Source organism: Pseudorca crassidens, chromosome 9 (assembly GCF_039906515.1).
Source record: "Pseudorca crassidens isolate mPseCra1 chromosome 9, mPseCra1.hap1, whole genome shotgun sequence".
Taxonomy (NCBI): Eukaryota; Metazoa; Chordata; class Mammalia; order Artiodactyla; family Delphinidae; genus Pseudorca; species Pseudorca crassidens.
In genome coordinates this window covers 54,026,359-54,048,064 of record NC_090304.1, presented here as the reverse complement: position 1 = coordinate 54,048,064, position 21,706 = coordinate 54,026,359, and the positions used below count along the sequence as shown (strand labels likewise).

The window sequence follows — 21,706 nt, the reverse complement described above, 5'->3', positions numbered from 1 at the left end:
AGAATTGGGGAGAGGAAGGGTGAGATCAGATTATTTTGTTTATAGAAATGTATCTCCTCATGACTGAAAACAGTGCCAGGCATCATTTTATTTGTGGAACTCAAATCAAGTCACCAAGAGGCCAAGACCCAAGTAGGAGGAAGTTCAGCAGACAATTGACTAATTAGAGCTATCTATCCTGTTTGATTCTAAGGTTTAAAAGAAAAGCTGTATTTTGCAATCAATTCCCAATCTAAACACATAAATGACTTTTTCCCCCATAAATACCAATGCCCCCAGCTTAACTGAGGCTGAAAACTCTGTTTGTATTGGAGAGAAACAGAGCTGTAGGCCAGTGAATGTAGCTAGGGGTAGGGAGTGGAAAACAGTGCAAGGAGATACCAAAAGGAGATACTCAGAAGAACAAGAGGTCTTCCTGGAAAAGGTGTCCAAGTGCCTGGCCTGCTTGGGAAGCTCCACCTATGGGTTTCCCAGGGTGGGTCCTGTGAATACTAATAGCTACCATTTATTGAGCCATTAGTAGATTCCAGATATTGTGGTAAGCACTTTTAGTGATTATCTCATTTTAATTCTCAGAACAACCTTGTGAGTTGAGAGCTGGCACCCCCATTCAAAGATGAAACTAAAGGTCAGAAAGTTGCAGTGATGTGCCCATGGCCATGAGCTAAGGCATGAAAAGCCAGGATTTGAATCCTCTGGGATCTGATTTGACTCATAGCTTCTGCTCTGAGTCCTTAGCTATCTTCACAAAACCACTTTGAGGTAGCTATTATTTCCTCCATTCTATAGGTGAGGAGACTGAAGTTCAGGGATGACCCAACTTGTCCAAGTGACACAGGTAGGAAGTATCAGAGCCAAAGCAGGAACATCTGACCCCAAAATTTTTCTGCCTCCCAGGTAGAAGAAAAGCAAAGGCTAGGGGTCAGGAATACAGCAGAAAGCCACTGCATGTCAGGCCTACCCTTTCCCAGGACACGATCTCGCTGTTTCCCACCCTCCCTGACCTCCCCACTTAGGCCCCTTTCAAGAATTTACTTCTCACTGTCTCCCCTCCAGTGTGGCCCCTGGGCTGAACAGGGATTGGATGGTTCTTGGGAAGCTGTAAGACGTCCCTTCCTCCAAGGGTCCCCTAGGAAGGGAACAGCTAAGGTACCATCAGTCTGCAGGTTCCTCTTCCCACATCTGAGCAAGGTCTGTGGATAAGACTGACAAGTGCTTGGATCAGAAGCCAGCCAAAGGGGTTCAAATCCAGGCCAGAGACTTTGGCCAATAACAGGAACTTCCTTTTTAAAAAACCTATATTCTGGGACAGACATTTCACTAGGGGTTTCCTCCGTATTTTTAAACTGAATCCCCCCCCCCTTCCCACATGTTTGACCCTATTTCACAGAAGAGGAGCCTGAGGCTCCCAGTTGGGAAGCAACCAGTGTAAGGACAGCAAGTCATAAGGAGCCTGGTACTTGAACCTACCTAGGCCCCAGATTCTGTTGTTGCCTAGGAACTGAAGAGGGAGGAGCTGCCAGATCAGAGGGAGGAGGGAAAAGAGAGAGGGCGAGTTCCCAGCAGCGCGCGCTGACGACAGCAGGTGATTTTTTTTCTGCATCGCTCTATCTCTCAGCATCTTTCCTGGATTTTTCCCCCGCTCTACTGACCGGCAGAAAAGGGTGGGGCCGCTTCCCCGCAGCAGAGACAGCAGCGGCGGCGGCGGCGGCTGCAGCATCATTGGGAGCAGCGGTGGCGGCAGCAATGCTCGGTCTCCTCGAGAGGTGATCTCCTCTGAACCCTGCTAGGTGGCCGGCTGCGACTGGACGCCGGCGGGAAGAAGATAGAGCTTTGTCCGCGGCCCCTGCGGCCACACTGCCCGGCCCTTCCTCTGCGCCATGGCTTAAGCCTGCAGTCACCTCGCCTCGCGTTGCCTTGCTTGGCAGGGGTCTGAGCGCCGCAGCAGCCGCAGGGAGGGGCGCGTCCCAGACGCCCTCGCCTGGGGACCCGGGACGCGGTGTCTCACGCTGCGCAGCCTACAGCAGACCGCGCTCCCGAGACCTGTGCGGCGGCTCCCGGAGGCGTTTACAGCCGGGCATCGAGGGACTTTACGGACTTTCTCAGTGATAGCTCTGCCCACGCAACCTTCCCGGGTGCTCTCTGAGGTAGGAGGGGGCGGTAGCTCAGGCCACCAAGGAAAACACAGTGAGAACCAGATTGGCCGGACGAGGGCCAGGGGGCTGAGGAAGATTAGGAACTTGCTTTAGAAACGAGCAAGAAGAGGGAGGACTAGCTCTGAGGCGAGCACCATGGCGTGGCCGTGCATCACGCGCGCCTGCTGCATCGCCCGCTTCTGGAACCAGCTGGACAAGGCAGACATCGCCGTGCCGCTGGTTTTCACCAAGTACTCGGAGGCCACCGAGCACCCGGGCGCCCAGCCGCCGCACCAGCAGCCGGCGCAGCCTGCACAGCAGGCGCCCGCGCCCCCCTCGGCGCGCGCGGTCGCCATAGAAACGCAGCCGGCCCAAGGCGAAGGGGATGTGGTTGCCCGGGCAACAGGGCCGGCGCCGGGGCCTAGCGGCGAACGCGAGGTTGGGGCCACCTCTGGCCGGAGCGGCCCGGGACCGGGCTCCGGCTCCGGCTCCACCTCCAGCGCGGGCCCCGCGGACTCGGTGATGCGGCAAGACTACCGCGCCTGGAAGGTGCAGCGGCCGGAGCCGAGCTGCCGGCCGCGCAGCGAGTACCAGCCTTCGGACGCGCCCTTTGAGCGCGAGACCCAGTACCAGAAGGACTTCCGCGCCTGGCCGCTGCCGCGACGCGGGGACCACCCGTGGATTCCCAAGCCGGTGCATATCCCCACGTCCTCCCAGGCGGCGGCGCCTGTGCTCGGGGCGCCTCAGCGCCGGCCGCAGAGCCAGGAGCGCTGGCCGGTGCAGGCCGCCGCCGAGGCCCAGGAGCAGGAGGCGGCCCCTGGAGGAGCAGGTGGCCTTGCGGCTGGAAGATCAACCAGTGCGGAAGAGCGCGACACACGCAAGAAGCCTGGGCCCGCCTGGATGGTGCGTCGCGCCGAGGGGCTGGGGCACGAGCAGACGCTGCTGCCCGCAGCCCAGGCCCAGGTCCAGGCCACGGGCCCCGAGGGGGGCAAGGGGCGTGCGGCGGCCGACGCCCTCAACAGGCAAATCCGCGAAGAGGTGGCGAGTGCCGTGAGCAGCTCTTACAGGTGAGACGCAGCCCGTAGCTCAGGCCACGGGGCTGGTCATCCTTACCCTTTACCACAGATTCTCTGCATCGCAGGCCTCCCTGTCATCCTCCCCCTCCAGCCCAGAACACACCCTCTCCCCCTCCCCAGCCCTGGCCGACTGCTCTTTGGCTCTTTCTTTTGTGAAAGCTGTTAGTATTATCCATCCCATCTTGCCAAAGTCTTTCACTTAACCACTTCAGCCATCTTTTCCCCATCTCTGCCCCAACCCGAGTCCCTGCCTGCCCAACAGAGACCTTTGCAGTTTCTTCACTGGCTGTGCTTCCATTCTGCCCCACCCAACTCACTGGCTGCATTAGCCTGGATGCTGCCCCTTGCTGGCTCAGCTGCCGCCCAAGGGCCTCCGTGCCTTCCTGCATGGCCAATCCTCCCCAAAGAAGAGTGATCTCTCCCCCTTCCCCTCCTCCCTAGCCCGGTTCACTTGGCCCTTCATTCTTACCCCCTCTGTCTCAATCCCTGGGAGACCACCAAGCACCACACCCTTTTCTAGATTCCCTGCCGGTCCCTTATAGAGCACCCTCCTCTTTCAGCCACTTATGCTGAAGGCAGATTCCTTACACCTCTAGCTGTGACTCACTGGGCAAATTTCTTAACATTTCTTGGCCTAGGGTTCTTATCTGTAAGACGTGATGGATAATAGATTCTTCGCTTAGATTGTTTGCTCATGTATTGATTTAATATTAAATACTCAACATATTTTTGAGCACCTACTATATGCTAAGCACTGTGCTAGACATTTTGAAGATTAAATGAGATGATTCAGGAGGAGAATTATGCCTGGCACATGGTAGGTAATTAGTACATCTTGGTTCCATTCCAGCCTTCTACATGATGCCTCATTATTTTGATTTCCACTTCCCAGACACTTCCAGCCTTCTCCCCTATTGATGCATCTCCTTTCCTTTCATGTTTGCCAAATGTGGTTCTCATTCTGTTACCACCAAGAACCCCCTCTTCAGCACATTTAAATTCCCTTTAAATGAATGCCTTCCACAGAGCATATTTATTCATTCATTCTCTTTCTCTCTCTCTCTTTTTCTAGAATTCTCCCTCTGCTGCAGCCTCAGTCCTTCCAGTCTGCTTTCTCACCCTTCATTCATTTAATATGTATTTCTGAATGCTTAGCTTTCAGTCCTGCCCTTATGTTTCAAATGGAAACAATTAGCTGACAGATCACTGTTGACTCTGAATATGTGGCATTGGGTTTGGGGTCTCTGGGGAAGAAGATGTACACGATGAGTAATTGAGCTAGAGGTGTTCAAAATGTGGCTTATGGGGTCCTTCATCAATGCCACAGCCAGTTGCCTCCTTCCTGCAGGAGGGTGTGGACAGGAGGACTGCAGAGTTAGTGTCTTTTGCCAGGACTGTATATATAGCCTCATCAGACTGATGTCCTTCTCCATTAAATATGACAAACACTCCCTCTTATGCTGAGGAAGAATAGCATTGATAGACATCCTCTCTTGTTAAGGCAAAATCTGCCCCCCACTCAGGTATTACCTCTGGAAAGCATTTCCCAATGAAAAGGGGCAGTTAATCAATTGGCCCCTATTCCTTCTTCCTGAATTCTACCTCCCACCTGGCATTTGTCTCTTGGTGTCTTGTTATCATGACCACACTGGTCCCCCAGGAATACACCACTTCCTTTTAAAGCTCTGGGTCAGGCAAGGACATGGATCCTTTTCCTTGGTTCTAGCTATGAGAAGGTGGAATTTTCACAAAATCTTTATGCTGTTACCAAGGAGAATCAAAAAGAAAAGAAAGGAAACAAATAAGCAAGGGGAATAAAAAAACAAAGCCAGGATACAATCTTATGACTCTGTCATGGCTTTGTTGTTTACAAGGCCCTACCTTTGTTCCCTAAGAACCCTAAGGTTGGCCTAACATCACAGATTTCTGGACTGGCCTCTTCATCATCCTACTCGCAGTCTACCACCCTGCGGCAGGTGGAACCTTGCCACCTACCAGACAGAATCTACCTCTCCTCACCTCAATACAGTCAATGCCAATCAAGAGAGATCCAGATTCTCAAATCTCATTTGATGATCCTACTCAGTTTATGTTTCCAGGCTGGTAGGACTTGCTTTGTTCGTAAATGATGGTTCAGTCAGGGCGTAAACCACCCTTCAGACACAACTCACTCCAAATATTTTGGGTTGTACCTTTGTTCTGTGTAGGCTCTTTCCTCCCAAACAACACCTTAACTGTGCAGTAAGCATGTCATGCTTTACAGTTAGAATTACACACATCCTGCAAGTGATTTGATTGAATAGGGGCAGGCTATGCTCTTGCAGCTGGTAAGAATGATTATTTTTCATAGCTATCAGAATTTCATCAACCTGTCAAGAAAAATCTCTGTGTACCTCAAAAAACATTTTTTTCTAATTTGAGTCTTCTGTAAAATTTAATTATGCATATGACTTTGGGATCAGCCGTTCCATTTTGCTGTATCATCAGAAGGGTTTTGAAGCACTAAGAGAATGAGTATTGCTAAGAAACATCAATTTCTTTAATGGACAATTTAAGTACTCGACAAATTTGATGTGAAATTTAACATTATTTTTTGTTCCAGAAGAAAAATTAACTAATAATAGGGAAATGCACTTTGGGTGAAAGTAGATATGAAGAAATAAGATAATCAATTAATTAAGTATACAATAAAGAAAAAAATGCCTGGAAATTATAGGCTTATCTGGAACATTGATTGTTTCTTCCCCCCTATTCTCTCACATCCTTTTCCTTGCTAGGATTCTAAATATCTCCTGAATTTAAGTATGTTCCATGTCTTCTGTAGATGAGCCTTACATCACCTTAGAAGCCAAGCTGGGCTACATTTCACTGATAATCTGACAAATCCTTTTCTACTGCCGCTCTACATAAATCATGGTGGTTTACACCATGGTGACTGGTTCATCTCATGGGCTTTACAAATGACATCTGTCATGTAACATCAGTGTGAGCAGTTTGCTTAAATAGAGAAAGGATATACAACCCATCAGCTTGATATATTGGTACATAATATAAAATATATATTCAGCATCCAGAGTCATATACATGCTATTTGGTTTCCTCCTGCAATGTACAATCAGTAGATAACATCAAATGTCCTTTGACGCTATGGTTTTGAGAAACCTTCCCTGTTCAACAGTTCATTTAATTCATAACCTATCCACACTAGCCTGAGACTTTTTGCATTCAAGCGGTATCTGAGGTATCTTTAGAATTATTCTCAATCATGAAGTTGATTTTCAATACATTCGTATGACATAAATGACATTATAAAATTGAGAAACATGTCTTTGTTATTTTTAATGTTAAGGATGGATTTTACTGCGCAGCTATTTGTGACTTTAGACCTAGCATTCTCAGTTAGGAAATAGATGAGTCATAGGAGGGAATTAAAATTCCTCTCGCAGCCAACCCCATTGCCCCAGCCGTGGGTTAAGAGTGATAGATAGGGTAGCAGGTGCTCCCCATAGAAATGCTAATGAGCAACTTTTCCTGGAAGAAATCAGCTGGGGCACCAGGAAGTAGAATTAATAAACCAGAGGCAAAATAGTACTTGAAAAATGAGAGCGGTAACAAGGAAATCAGAAAGAAAAAGAGCCTTTCCTATCTACCCTGCAGTCTTCCATAAAGGTTAGAGAAAGGCCCATCTGACTTAGCTTATGCTATACAGAACTGCCCTGTGCCTACAGGGCAACTGCCCGTTTCCCTAGGATCTTCCTAACTAAATCCCAGCCATACTTCAAGGCCAATCTCAGATACTAGTCTTCAACAACGCCTTCCAGGTCCTGCCATGCAGGACTAATTTTTCTCTTATTCCCCTTTCGTATTCTGTACACTTGTCATTGTCTGCTTGACTGTAAGATACTTTTGCCTCTGGCTGCCTCCCCTACCAGATAGGAACACTTGAAGGGAAGGGCTGTATTTTGTTCCTCTCTGTACCTCTCACAGTGTAACATTGTGCCTAACTATCATATAGATTTGTTGAATCCAGTGAAAGTTTTAAAGTTAGATGAGAAATTTATTCACCTACATATCGATTCATTTCATTCAGTTTCATTTAGCTGAATTAATTTTGGAAAATGACCACCAAGCCCCTGCAATGTATCAGACAGGATACTGGAGATACCAAAAAGTGATAACCCTATGTAAAGAAATTGTGTTTTCCTTAATCAAAATAAAGGGGGATTCCTACTGGGTTAGCACTAGAAGTGAATGTTCAAATGGGGAAGGGCAGCAAACCCTACAGACCTGTCTCTAGGTGCACCTTCACCCAGGGCAGTGGTCCCCAACCTTGGCTGTACAATGGAATCACTGGAGAACTTTAAAAATGCTGTTACAGGGCTTCCCTGGTGGCGCAGTGGTTGAGAGTCCGTCTGCCGGTGCAGGGGACGTGGGTTCGTGCCCCGGTCCTGGAAGATTCCACATGCCGCGGAGCAGCTGGGCCCGTGAGCCATGGCCGCTGAGCCTGCGCGTCCGGAGCCTGTGCTCCACAACGGGAGAGGCCACGGCAGTGAGAGGCCCGCGTACCGCAAAAAAAAAAAAAAAAAAAAAAATGCTGTTACATAGCTGCCTTGTCCAGAGATTCTGATTTAATTGGTCTGGGGTATAGCCTGCGCATGTGAATCTTTTCAAACTGCGCCAGATAATTCTCATGTGCAATTCAGGTTATGACCTCTTCCCTTAAGACGGAGGTTCTCAAAATTTAGTACACAAAAAAATCATTTGGAGAGCTTTCTAAAATGCAGATTCCCGGGCCTCATCCTCAGACGTGCTGATTCAGTACTTTTAAAATGGAGCCTAAGAATCTATATTTTAAGAAGCACTCTAGGTAATTTTTATGCAGGTTAACTTCAGACTTGCTTGTGAAGACACCGCTTGGGAAGATTTGCTATCTTTAAGGTATTGAGTTTTCCCATATACGAACGTGGTATTGCTTGCCATTTATTTGTCTTTTTGTCCTTCACTTACATTTTGTAATTTTCTCCACAAAAATAACATACACACACAATAGTTTTTAAGTTTTATTTTTCTATATTTAAGCCTCTAGTAATATAATTGGATTTAACTTTATGTATGGAATGAGGCAGGGAACTGATTTTCCTTTTTCCCATATGGAAAGTCATTTATCCCAATACCCTTTTTTTTTTTTTTTTTTTTTTTTTGCGGTACGCGGGCCTCTCACCGCCGTGGCCTCTCCCGTTGCGGAGCACAGGCTCCGGACGCGCAGGCTCAGCGGCCATGGCTCACGGGCCCAGCCGCTCCGCGGCATGTGGGATCTTCCTGGACCAGGGCACGAACCCGTGTCCCCTGCATCAGCAGGCGGACTCTCAACCAGTGCGCCACCAGGGAAGCCCCCAATACCCTTTTTAACAGTTCAACTTTTCCCCATTAATATCCCCACTGATATCTCTTCTATCACATAAGGGTCGCGTATGCTTGAATATATTTCTGAGATCTCTGTTCTATTCCATTAATCTGAGCTAATGCCATACTATCATCTTTTTTTCTGAGCTATTTAAAATTAGTTTTCCTATTTTCAAGCATATATCTTATTACATTTTCTAATTTGTTATTGCTCATATGTATTAATTTTTATATGTTTTTATTGTATTCAACAACTTTACCACACTCTAATTTTGTTTGTAGATTCTCTTGGACTGTCTGTGGAGATAATGTGTATACTTTTAGCAAATACCAGTTTATTGTCTTCATTCTGATATTCATATATTTTTGTGTGTATGTATATTGCTACACTGGTGAGGATATCTATATAGTTTTTTTTTTTAATGCTTTTTCTTTCTTTCTTTCTGGCTGCATTGGGTCTTTGTTGCTGCACGGGCTTTCTCTAGTTGCTGAGAGCGGGGGCTACACTTCATTGGGGTGCGTGGGCTTCTCATTGTGGTGGCTTCTCTTGTTACAGAGCACGGGCTCTAGTTCAGCAGTTGTGGCTCGCAGGCTCTAGAGCACAGGCTCACTACCTCTTTGTAGTGTTGATTTGCATTTCCTGCACGGCCTTTGTTGCTCCGCAGCATGTGCGATCTTCCCGGACTAGGGCTCGAACTCGTGTCCCCTGCATTGGCAGGCAGATTCTTAACCATAGCACCACCAGGGAAGTCCCTCCATATAGTTTTGATAATAGGCTTCTTTGTCTTGAGACATGGGAATGCTTCTTAAGTTTCATCATTAAGAATGAGGATTGCTCTGTGTCATTATAATATAGCGTCATATCAGGTTAAGAAACTTGTCTTTATACTAGTTTGTTAGGGGTTTCTAAAAATGTGGATTGGTATTGAATTTTTTTTTGAATTCCATTTTATTTACTTTTTATACAGCAGGTTCTTATTAGTTGGTATTGAATTTTATTAAATGATTTTTTTGACATCAACTGAGAAAGTCTTATGCGTTTTATTTTTAATCTGCTAATAGATTTTTCTGATACTGAACCATCTTTCCATTCCTAGGATAAATCTTACTTAAAAATATAGTTTATGGTGCTGAATTCTTTTGCTACTTTTTATTTGAAATGTTTGCGTATCTATTCATAAGTGAAATTAGTCTAAAATTTTTTCCTTTTTTATATCAGTCGGGTACAGTATTGGAATCATGGTTATGTCTATAAAGTTAGATAGTTAGATTTTGCTCTTTTTCAGTTATTTGGAACAATTCTTATAACAAGTACTCCTCCTCAAATATCTGATAAGGGTCTCCTGTAAAGCTCTCTGTACCTGGTGTCTTTTTCATGAAGAGACTAGTTTTTAACTACCAGTTTGATGTCTTTAATAGTTATTCATTTATTCAGCTTTTGTATTTCTTCTTGAGCCAATTTTAGTAATTTATATTTTTCTAGGAAATGTTATAATTTTTTTTAATTTTTAAATTTATTGACGTAAGAGTCACCATAGCACTATCTTGTGGATTTTAAAATCATCTCCACTTATCTGCAGTTACATCCCCTTTCATACTTAATATTAATTGGTGCCTTGTCTCTTTTTTTTCATAATTGTCTTATTGAGGTTTGCTTAGTCTTTTCAAAGAATCAAATTTTGGTTTTGTCGATCATCTCCCTTTTCAGTAAGTTTTGCTCTTATTTTTACTATTCCTTTACCTTTTATGCTCTGAGAGGTAGGCATAGGTCACGTTAGGAACAGTTTTATATCCCTGGCTGAGGAGTTTGGATTTTTTTTTTTTTTTAAAGAAATGAGTCACTGAAGGAATCTAGGTAGAGGAACTACATGATAGTTTAATATGATTTAAATTTTATTAATGTCCCACTGACCGGTGACCAGGGGAGGTTAGAGAAAGGGTGGCCTTTCAGTAACGAGCCTACTGGAATAATCCAGGGACAACGATAAAGCCTGAACTGAGGCTGTGGGACTGGAGATTTGTAACATAGTCCATACAGTTACTGAAAAACAGATCGTAATGACCAATTGAGATGCAAGGAAGAGGGTAAATCCAGGATAACTCTTTTCTGGTTTGGGTAATTAACTGGTAGTGGTCCTAGTCATTGGAACAGAGGGATGGGATAGGGAGGGTGGGAGGGAGACTCAAGAGGGAGGGGGTATGGGGCTATATGTATACATATAGCCGATTCACTTTGTCGTATAGCAGAAACTAACACAACGTTGTAAAGCAATTATACTCCAATAAAGATATTTAAAAAAGAAAGCAACAGACTTTTATTTAGAATTCTATGATGAATGTAGAGGAGAAGAAAGTCAGGAGTGGAAGTTGAGCTTATTTTTAGTATCTAGAATTTGAGTTGTCTATGAGATATCTGAAATTTCAAGGGGCAGCTGAGTAAATGGATCTGAAGTGTAGAGAGAGATCGGGCTGTGATTTGAAACATCCTGTGGATATTATTATTATTTTATTTATTTTTATTTTTTTAAGAAGATGTTGGGGATAGGAGTTTATTAATTAATTAATTTATTTTTGCTGTGTTGGGTCTTCGTTTCTGTGCGAGGGCTTTCTCTAGTTGTGGCAAGCGGGAGCCACTCTTCATCGCGGTGCGCGGGCCTCTCACTATCGCGGCCTCTCTTGTTGCGGAGCACAGGCTCCAGACGCGCAGGCTCAGTAGTTGTGGCTCATGGTCCTAGTTTCTCCGCGGCATGTGGGATCCGCCCAGACCAGGGCTCGAACCCGTGTCCCCTGCATAAGCAGGCAGATTCTCAACCACTGCGCCACCAGGGAAGCCCTATGGATATTATTAAAGCCATGGGAGGAGGTGAAATCATCCCTAGAGAGGATGTAGAGAAAATTAGCCATCAGAGAGTGGAGCCCTGAGGGATACATGTATTTGAGGTACTGACAGCAGAAGGGATAACCATGAAAAAGACAAAAGAGTGATCGGAAGGGAGGGAAGAAAAGCAGGAGAGAGACTAATCATGGAAACCACATTGGGCACCTAACTCAGCAAAGCCTTATGCTGCCCTGGAAATTTTTACTGAGGAATTACTGTGTGCAAAGCATTTTTCTAGATCATTGGTTGACCTTGAGCAGTTAGATATAATGTTACTGAAACTAACCCACAAAGAGGAGAGGAGATAAGATACGCACAATTAATCCTTGGTTGCTCTCCTAGAAAAAAAAGGCATCTAATGCATCTACGAACTTTCAAACAAAGTCAAGCCAGTGATAGTTCTAAATCTATAATCACAAAGAATCACTGTGTCCAGGATATAAAACTAAAATAATCCAACCATGTCCACTGGGATTAAAGAGCCATCTCTGTAATCAATGCAGCTTTGGCTTTTCAAATTAGGTCAGTTGTAGACATCTAGGCAGGTGAGCTTCTAATTCTCTGCCAAATGAAGAAAACTGCAAATGGACCGTGACCAGCAAACTAAAAATTCTCTCGAGGTTCACTAAAGATGCTAGTTTTCACCGTTAGAAACAATAGTAGTACTTAATCAAGTGCCTCCTATATGCCTGGCAGGCTGCTAGAAACTTTAGACGCATTTTCGCCTGTAGTCTTTATAGTAGCTCTGAAAAAGTGGTCCTGTTACTTCCCTGTTAGAGCTGAGGACCCACAAGGCCTCTTGTCTGTCTTTAGGTTTTAAAACTGTTGAAGGCACAGACTTTGTCTAACACTAATCTCTCTCTACACAGGGCACTTCCTCCACGTCATACTAACATGTATTGTCTCAAACCATTTTCAATCCACTGAATATTGATTAGTGTCTGCTCTATATCTGGCTAATTCCTAGGAAGACAAAGTAGTCCTTGCTCTTGGAAGACTTATGTTTATTAGGGAGAGACAGGTGAGCTGAAAAGTTATAGGTGCCCTAACAAAAAGTCTATGCAGGGTTTGGTGGGGCGCAGAGGAGAGAGAGGCTAAGTCTACTTGATTTGAGGGTTATCAGGGAAAGGGTTCAGTAGAGAAGGGACTGGTAGGCTGAATCTTCAAAGATGAATGGGCATTACATGGGGAAGGGATCAGTCTGAGTAAAAGTACAGAAGAGAAATTGTCAGCAGTTCTGTGCAGGTAAAACGTAGAGGTCTCGTTGGATGAGGCTAGAATGGCGAGAGGTGGACCAGGTAGGTAGGCTGGGCCAGCTCCTTTATCCTATGAGCAAATGAAGAAGGAGGATTAGGTTTTGGTTTTTAGCAAAGGTGACTTTGGCAGCAGTGGGAAGGATGGATTGGAGGGGATTAGACTGGGAGCATGGAATCCAGAAAGGAAGCTGTGGTCTAGGTGAGAGATGATGAAGACCTCCAGCCACGAAAGGATGTAAACAAGCACTGATGGTACAGAATAACATAAGGCTAATTGAAAGTCGGCAGAAAGGGAGAGGGAAGAGTCTAGGATGTTTCCTTTAGATGCTTTGGATGTCTGGGGAAACAGTCATTCACTGAGCTAGATAGCAGAGTTTTGGATAAGTTGAATTTGAGGTGTCTTTAGAAAGACTACATGGAGGTGTTCAATAGAAAATGAAAATAGAAACCCACACTGCTGGTAAAGGGTGTAAATTGCTACAGTCACCTCATACAACTCTTCAGCATTATCTATTCAAGTTAAACATATGTTTACTCTATGACCCAGCAATCGCACTCTTGAGTATATACCTAGCAAAAATGAGTGCAGAAGCCTTGTACAAGAACGTGTAGCAGCTTTATTAATAATAGCTAGAAAGTAAAATCAACCCAAATGTCCATCCACAATAGGAGAAATACACTGTGGTATATTCATACAGTGGACTGTCTCCTGGTAGGGTGTGGTAGACAGAATCATGGTGCCCTTCCCCCACCCCAGAATGTCCACATCCTAATTCCTGGAACCTGTGAATATGTTATGTTACAAAGCAAAAGGGACTTTGCAGATGTCATTAAGTTGAGGCTCTTGAGGTGGGATGAGTATCCTGGATTATCCAGATGGGCCCATTGTAATCGCAGGGACCCTTATAAGTGAAAGAGGCAGTGTCACAGTGATGCAGTGTGATAAAGACTTGGCCAGCCATTGTTGGCTGTGAAGACGGAAGTGTGACATGCACCAAGGAATGCACCAGCTTCTAAGAAGCTGGAAAAGACAAGGAAATGGATTCTTCCCAGAGCCTTCAGAAGGAACACTTTGCTTCTGCTGACACCATGATTCTAGCCAGTGAGACCCATTTCTGACTCTTAACTACAGAACTATAAGGGAACACATTCATGTGGTTTTAAGCCATTCAGTTTGTGGTAATTTGTTAGAGCAGCTATAGCAAACGAATACACAGGGTTTCTCAGTCTCGGCACTACTGACATTTTGGACCAGATAATTCTTTGTTGTGAGGAGCTGTCTTGTGCACCGTAGGGTGTTTGGCATCATCCCTGGCCTCTTTCCAAGCCTTGCCAGTAGCGTTCCCCACATTATCCCCCTCCAAGTTGTGACAATCAAAAATCTTTCCAGACATCGCCAAAAGCCCTCTGGGTGTGCCAAAATTGCCACTGGTTGAGATCCACTGTTACACAGCAGAAAAAGAAAGTTACTGAAATACTCACTAATATGGATAGATCTTACAGACATAATGATGAATGAATGAAACCAGATATAAGTGTACTTACCGAATGATTCCATTTATATGAAATTTCAAAAACAGGCAAAGGTAAGTGATGGTGATGGATGTCAGAATAGTGATGATCTCTGGGTGTGGTGTCGGGGGGTGTAATTGACCAAGATGTTGGAAATGTTCTATCTCTTGATCTGGATGGTGGTCATGTGGGTCTATACATACGGACAATTAAGATTTATGGGCTTTATTCTGTTTGTTATAACTCCACAAAAAATAAGAAACAAATTACAAACTAAGTAAACGGAGATACAAGTTTGATGCTCAGGAGAAAAGACAGAACAGAAAAGAAATATCTGGATATCGAGCTGTCAGTGAGGATCAAACCCGTAGGAGTCCGGGAGGGTGGGAAGAAAGAGAGTGAGAAGAATAACATGCTGCGGCCACAGCCCAGCCTCCCCAACATATCAGGGATGAGCAGAAGAAGAGTCAGGCGAGGAAGGAGCATGTGTGTCTGTGTTGTTCCCATCCGAGAGCGAGAGCATAGGCCCGCCAGAGTCCCACAAAAGCTACCCACACATGTATAACGTAATAGTAGTCTTCTCCATCCTCCCTATTCCTGCATAGTCCATTGTCAGTGTGTGTTTCTCTTCAAACTGAATGAAGAGGCTTTGCAGGAACAAGCCTGATGGAACCTCTTTCGGTAGGAAAATAGGACCCAAGCCCCAAACCACAAAAGCCACCATAAGTGCCTCCACTGTGCTGTTGCTTGTGGTCACTGTGTACTTTGTGCAATGACTTCAAAAAGCTGGCCCATGTTGTGGCACATCCTCGAGTGCCTTTTTGCAATCTTCTTGGCCCCTAAGAATCGTTCTCTATTAAACCGTGATAATGGGCGAAAGATAGACAATGGCAGAAAGCAGAAGAGCAGAACGTTAGAACAGAGACATAAGTGAGTTCCAGCCTCATTTGCTGAGTGCACAGTGCCAATTGCTTTAACATATTTTTTTATTTAGACTTTATCATGACCTTTTAAGGTAAACATCTCTCTCTTTAAAGATGAAGAATAGAGTCAGGGAGGTCTGGGGACTGAGGTCACACAACCAGTCGGTGACTGGGCTGGCTCAGGAACCTGGTTCTCCTCATTCCGGCCTCCAGCTGTGTCTCACTCGTGGGCTCAAGCTGACCCATGCCATGTCCCCGCAGTTCAACATGCCATTCCTGGGAGGGCTGCTACCTGCCCCCCAGCTCCCACTCTCCTAAGCCCACGCCATCCTCCTTCACCACCTGGTTCTGCAGGGGGAGAGGGATGGATGGTTTCACTATTCCTTGTCTGAACTCTCCATGGATCCCCTTCCAGGGCAAGGCCTTGGCGGCTCAGCCTGTGGTCAAGGCTTTCCGGGATCTGACCTACCTGGTGCATCCAGCATTTTTTCCCACTGCTCCCTTCACAACACCTGATGCTTTTTCCTGCAGATTCTCAGTTCTGGTTGTACCTTAAAATCTCAGGGTCCCCAGCGTGTGATCTAGCCAAATCACAGGCTGAGCTGAGCCATGACAAGCTCCACACGTAACCATTGCTGGATTTTGCTCACAATTGTCCCTCCTGCCCACCTTCCATCTTCTTTCTAAATCCTTCCTATCCTTCAGGGCTTTTAGTCCATTGTGAAAGAGGCTTATGCTATAAAAGCAGGGAATTAGGTTGGATTTATTTGATCATAATAGCATAATAATAATGTAGTGGGCTTAATATCATTTTTATTTCAAGTTCAGTGCATCATCTTAGGAGCATGCAACGGCTGGGGCTGTGGGCTATGAGGATTCAAGGTGCAGAGCACACGGTCCCCCATACGGGGGCTTGCCATCTTGTGGCGGAGGTAACATGGATGCAAGTATCATAAGTACCAGGCAGGGCCTAGTGAGGTTTAATCAGGGCCAGAGTTCTCAAGGGCCACAACAAGGGCTGGTTAATCCTGTTGGAAGATTCATGGAAGAGATGGTTGTATGAGTCCTGGGCAGTGTCCTGGTGGCCAGTAAAGGATTTGGTAACCACTAAAACTGGGTTTGAATCATCTCTCTCTAACTAAAAATCTGTGTGACCTTGAGAAAGCCTTCATATTTCTCATCAATAAAAGGAGATAATTACAGTAGTGAGTTCATAGAGTCATGATGAAGGTGGAGGGAGCTAATGCTTTTAGGAGTGCATGCCCATCAGTAAGTGCTGCCCACTTTTGTTATCACTGAGAGAACAGAACAGAGTGGGTTACCAATAAAAGTCTTTCATTGATTCATTCATTTAACATCTGCCACATCTTGTATCAGGCACTCTGCTAGAACCTGGGGATTTAGAAATGAATTACATAGTACCTGTCCTAAAAGAGTTCCTGGTCTAGTGAGAGAAACTACAGTTTCTAGTGAGAGAAACATATTAAGTTTCCATAGTTCCTAGTGAGAGAAACATATTAAGAAAATTCTAGTAATGGTAGCAAGTACAATAATAGAAATATGCACAAGGTATTGAGGGGATATAGAGGAAAGGGGGGTCTGATTCATTCTGAATCAGGGACCACTTCCTGAGGAGTTGTTGACCTGTGCAGTGTGTCAAAAGCATGGAGTTAGTTCCACTGGGAAGGCAAAGATTAGGAACTATATATTCCTTCCTAGAGGTCTTTACCAATAAGATAAGAATGAAGAAGGCCTTTTAAGAATACAATACTTGGGCTTCCCTGGTGGCGCAGTGGTTGAGAGTCCGCCTGCCGATGCAGGGGACATGGGTTCGTGCCCCGGTCCGGGAAGATCCCACGTGCCGTGGAGCGGCTGGGCCCGTGAGCCATGGCCGCTGAGCCTGCGCGTCCGGAGCCTCTCCTGCGTACAGCAAAAAACAAAACAAAAAAACAAAAAAAAGAATACAATACTTAATAGTAATTCCAGCCCCTCCCAGATATCTAGCTTTATTTGGAGCTTTGCGTTCAAATCCTGCTTACCATTTATTAACTGTATGTCTTTGGTCAAGTTGCTTAACCTCTCTTCTCTGATTTTGTTTCCTGGTTGACAATGACACCTACCTTGCAAGGTTGTTGAAAGACTTAACATTTCATTAAGTCTGTGACTCTTTTTTTTTTTTTTTTGCGGTACACGGGCCTCTCACTGCTGTGGCCTCTCCCGTTGCGGAGCACAGGCTCCGGACGCGCAGGCTCAGCGGCCATGGCTCACGGGCCCAGCCGCTCCGTGGCATGTGGGATCTTCCCGGACCGGGGCACGAACCCGTGTCCCCTGCATTGGCAGGCAGACTCTCAACCACTGCGCCACCAGGGAAGCCCAAGTCTGTGACTCTCTTACCTGTAATATTTACCACTGCACCCCAAGCACCAAGCTTAGTGCGTGGTCTTTAGGAGATGCTTAGTAGGTTTTAATTGAACAAATGAATGAATGATATATGTGCAGTACTTAGCATAATGCTTAGCCCATAGTGAGTGCTCAGTAAACAACAGCTATCCTCATCATCCATCTCCCCAGTGGGTTCGAGCACCACTTGGCTAATATAAAGAGGTAATTTTGCCCTTCTGTGTGCACACAGTCTGTATTTCTGGGAGCAGAACCATGAACTACTCAGATAAAAGATTTTCTGTGAGTGTTGTTAGTCTGACTTGAAGGATCAGGGAAGACCTCAGAGAGGAGGGTATCATCTGAGCTGAACTTTGAAGGATCAGCCAATGTCAGTAGACAAAACGATCAGTGGGCAGGGAGGTGACACACTGCCGACAGAAGGGATAGCTGGAGCATGTGGAACTAGATGTGCATTTTGGGACCACAGCTATTCAGATATGGCCAATGTTCCCAGCGTGAGGAATGATATGGCAGGAGGCAAGTCTGAAAAGGTCTAGACCAGTGATCGGAAAATTTTCTGTAAAGGGATAGATAGTAAATATCTTAGGCTTTACGGGACCTTATATAACTAGAAAGAAAAAGTTTCCCCAAAATTTTTATTGATGAAATTCAAAATATAATAATAATAATAGAATATAATCTTTTGCAACATGGGTCTACTAATGAGAAGAATGGATTTTTTTTTTAAGAAGATGTTGGGGGTAGGAGTTTATTAATTAATTAATTTATTTTTGCTGTGTTGGGTCTTCGTTTCTGTGCGAGGGCTTTCTCTAGTTGTGGCAAGCGGGGGCCACTCTTCATCGCGGTGCGCGGGCCTCTCACTATCGCGGCCTCTCTTGTTGCGGAGCACAGGCTCCAGACGCGCAGGCTCAGTAGTTGTGGCTCACGGTCCTAGTTGCTCCGCGGCATGTGGGATCCGCCCAGACCAGGGCTCGAACCCGTGTCCCCTGCATTGGCAGGCAGATTCTCAACCACTGCGCCACCAGGGAAGCCCCGAAGAATGGATTTTTTAGGGGAATAACATTTGCTGAAATCGGGTTCAAAATTAGTGATCTTTTTCATCATATTGATTGCAAACATTTATCTACAAAAACCGTTCTTAGCTCCTGGCTGAACAAAAGCAGGTTGAGGACCAAATTTGGTCCGTGGACCATAGTTTGCCAATCTCTGATCTATATCACTGAGGACGGAATATTGTGCTACCAAGGTTCAGACTCTGTATTTAAGTAGCCAATCACCTCCTGAACAGAGTGCCTGAGAATACTTGGTTTGACCATGCCTTGTTAAGCACATCATTTATTCTCCCCAAGTGACATAGTCACTCTCTTGCTTCCTTACCACTGAAAAGCAACAGGGCACTGATGTACGTGTGAGAGTCTCTTTGTCTTTATGCATAATGGTTAACCAACCCATCTCTCATAGCAACCAAGGACACAAGGTACAGGAGTCTCCATTGTGAAATATTATTAGTCTCTGGCTGCTATGACCATCTGTTTGGGGTTTCCCCAGGTGCTGAAACAGGCTTTAAAAGAAATAGACAAGGAAATAGTGGTATTAAAAGTTGTAGAGGGACGTAATCCACTTGCCTAGGACTCAGCATCCAAGAAAAGTATGGAAGAGAGCCCTGCCGTGGGAGTTCTGTTCTGACTCCTCAAGAAGCGCCTGATCCAGCATTCCTCCAGCTGGCCAAAGGCTGGCTATGAACTGGAGAGAGGCTTGGTGATTCTAGCTACTAAGAATCTACTCTAACACCATTCTCTGGGGAGCCTTTTTAGCACATCCTGATAGTCCTGATTCAAACACCGTTTGTGAGAAGGTGACACTTTATGAGTGCTACCTTAATCTCTACCTAGACGGAGGAATTTTGGTAGAGAGTATTACTTTGTGAGTGAATGGATTCAATTCCATTCATATTCAATTCATTCATTCAGTTTAATTCAATTCCTATTTGTTGAGTACTTCCTATGTATAAGACACTGAGCTCAGCTCTGGGGATATGACTGTGAGGTCCACAGTTTGAGACATCCTGATTTACTCTGTGTCTGTTCCTACTTTAATAGCAGGGAGATACATGAGGAGGAGGAAGATGGTGATGATGATGATGGAAAAGGAGGAAAAGGCAGAAGATCTTGCACTGGCAGAAGCATGAGTGCTTTTAACCAGAAGGGTGTTTAGGGCTGGGGGCAATAGAAGAGGGAAGAGTTCTGAAGAAATTGTGAGGAATGTAAGGGAAATTAATAATCACTGATAGATGAATGGATAAAGAAGATGAGGCACATATATACAATGGAATATTACTCAGCCATAAAAAGAAACGAAATTGAGTTATTTGTAGTGAGGTGGATGGACCTAGAGTCTGTCATACAGAGTGAAGTAAGTCAGAAAAAGAAAAACAAATACCATATGCTAACACATATATATGGAATCTTAAAAAAAAAATGGTTCTGAAGAACCTAGGGACAGGACAGGAATAAAGACACAGACGTAGAGAATGGACTTGAGGACACCGGGAGGGGGGAGGGTAAGCTGCGACGAAGTGAGAGAGCGGCATGGACATATATACACTACCGAATGTAAAATCGATAGCTAGTGGGAAGCAGCCCCATAGCACAGGGAGATCAGCTCGGTGCTTTGTGACCACCTAGAGGGGTGGGATAGGGAGGGTGGGAGGGAGACACAAGAGGGAGGGGATATGGGGATATATGTATAGGTATAGCTGATTCACTTTGTTATACAGCAGAAACTAACACAACATTGTAAAGCAATTATACTCCAATAAAGATGTTAAAAAAATAATAATAATCACTGATACTGATCTGGTAGCCATGGTGCAGTGGATCAACCAAATGTCTTGGCATCAGATAAACCTCAGTTCAAATCCCAGCCTTTCCATTTACTATTTATGCAAACTTGATGAAGTTATTTCAAGTCTCTGAGCTTCAATTTCCTCCTCCAGAAAATGGGCAGTATTCTATGTCACAGGTTGTGTGGATGTGAACATGTTTTGTAAACCATTAGGTCCTGCAGTTTTAAATATTTATACTCAGAAATGAGCGTGGAACCTAAATGCACAGCACTTTAGAGGCCGGGAGAGCAGTCACTTCGGGATCAGGCTCTTCACTTACGTTCCTGGATTACCGCTATGAGCAAGACAGACGCGGTTCATCATGGGTGAGCAGTACAACAACAGATACGGTGTTAAGCATGCATTCTGATAACTAGTATTAAACACAGCTGTGAGGAATTTTAGGCAAGGAAAGCACAAGGTGCTAACAGAGCACTTAATGAGAGTTGACAGGCCTAACCTAAACCAGGAGCTGGAGCTGTCATCTGAGGAAGTAGCATTTGAGCCGAGCCCTGAAGGATGAAGATGAGCCTTGACGTCTGCCTTCCCGTGTGACCCTGAACAAGCCTCTCCTCTGGCTTCATTTTCCTCGCCTGTCTCTAGAAGCCTGGCCCAGTCCCCTCTCAAGTCCTTCCCAGTGCTAAAGGACCAGACTCAAAGACCCCCAGTGCATGGTACCAGAGAGCCCTTGTCATTGGCTTGCAGTAGACAACACAGGGTAGAGGAGGGAGCACGACCGTGACTGGAAAATCCAATGACATTGAAGAGGGAGCTTGTGGCTAAGGATTTGGTTTCATCCATTTGATACTGCTCTTATTCCCTGCTAAATAGCTGATGCTATCTTGTCTGAGAAATCTTCAAAGCACTTTCTCTTTTCTTTCTTTTTTAGAACTTTAAAAAATACTCTACAAAGAATAGTATAACACCCATATTGCTACTACCCAGAATTTTTAAAATTATTATATCTACTTCCTGTCTTTTTTGTGTTAAAACATTTTTTCTTCCATAGTAAAAGTCTTTTTGCCCACCTGGCCAAAAGACCCATTCTGTTCCTCCCTCTGCTCCCCAGGAGGTCACCACTTTTGGTGTACGCACGTCTTTATCCATAAACTATGTAAGGCGTTGCTGTATGTGTGTGTGTGTTTACTTAAATGACCTCCAACGCTATGTATCATTTTGTGACTTTGTTTTTTTCATGCAACATTATATATCTTGAAAAAATACAAACATGCATAT

General features: G+C 45.0%; 1 protein-coding gene across 1 annotated transcript in view; it reads left to right on the top strand.

Moving 5' to 3' along the window:
• Window positions 1–1,538: 1,538 nt before the first annotated feature.
• The window catches only part of MAP6 (microtubule associated protein 6), an 88,756-nt gene continuing 68,588 nt past the window's right edge, over window positions 1,539–21,706 (top strand). Inside the window, exon 1 of the mRNA XM_067750389.1 lies at window positions 1,539–3,202. Coding sequence (XP_067606490.1) covers window positions 2,292–3,202 — 911 coding nt within the window. The 5' untranslated portion in view covers window positions 1,539–2,291. The remainder of the gene's footprint in view (window positions 3,203–21,706) is intronic.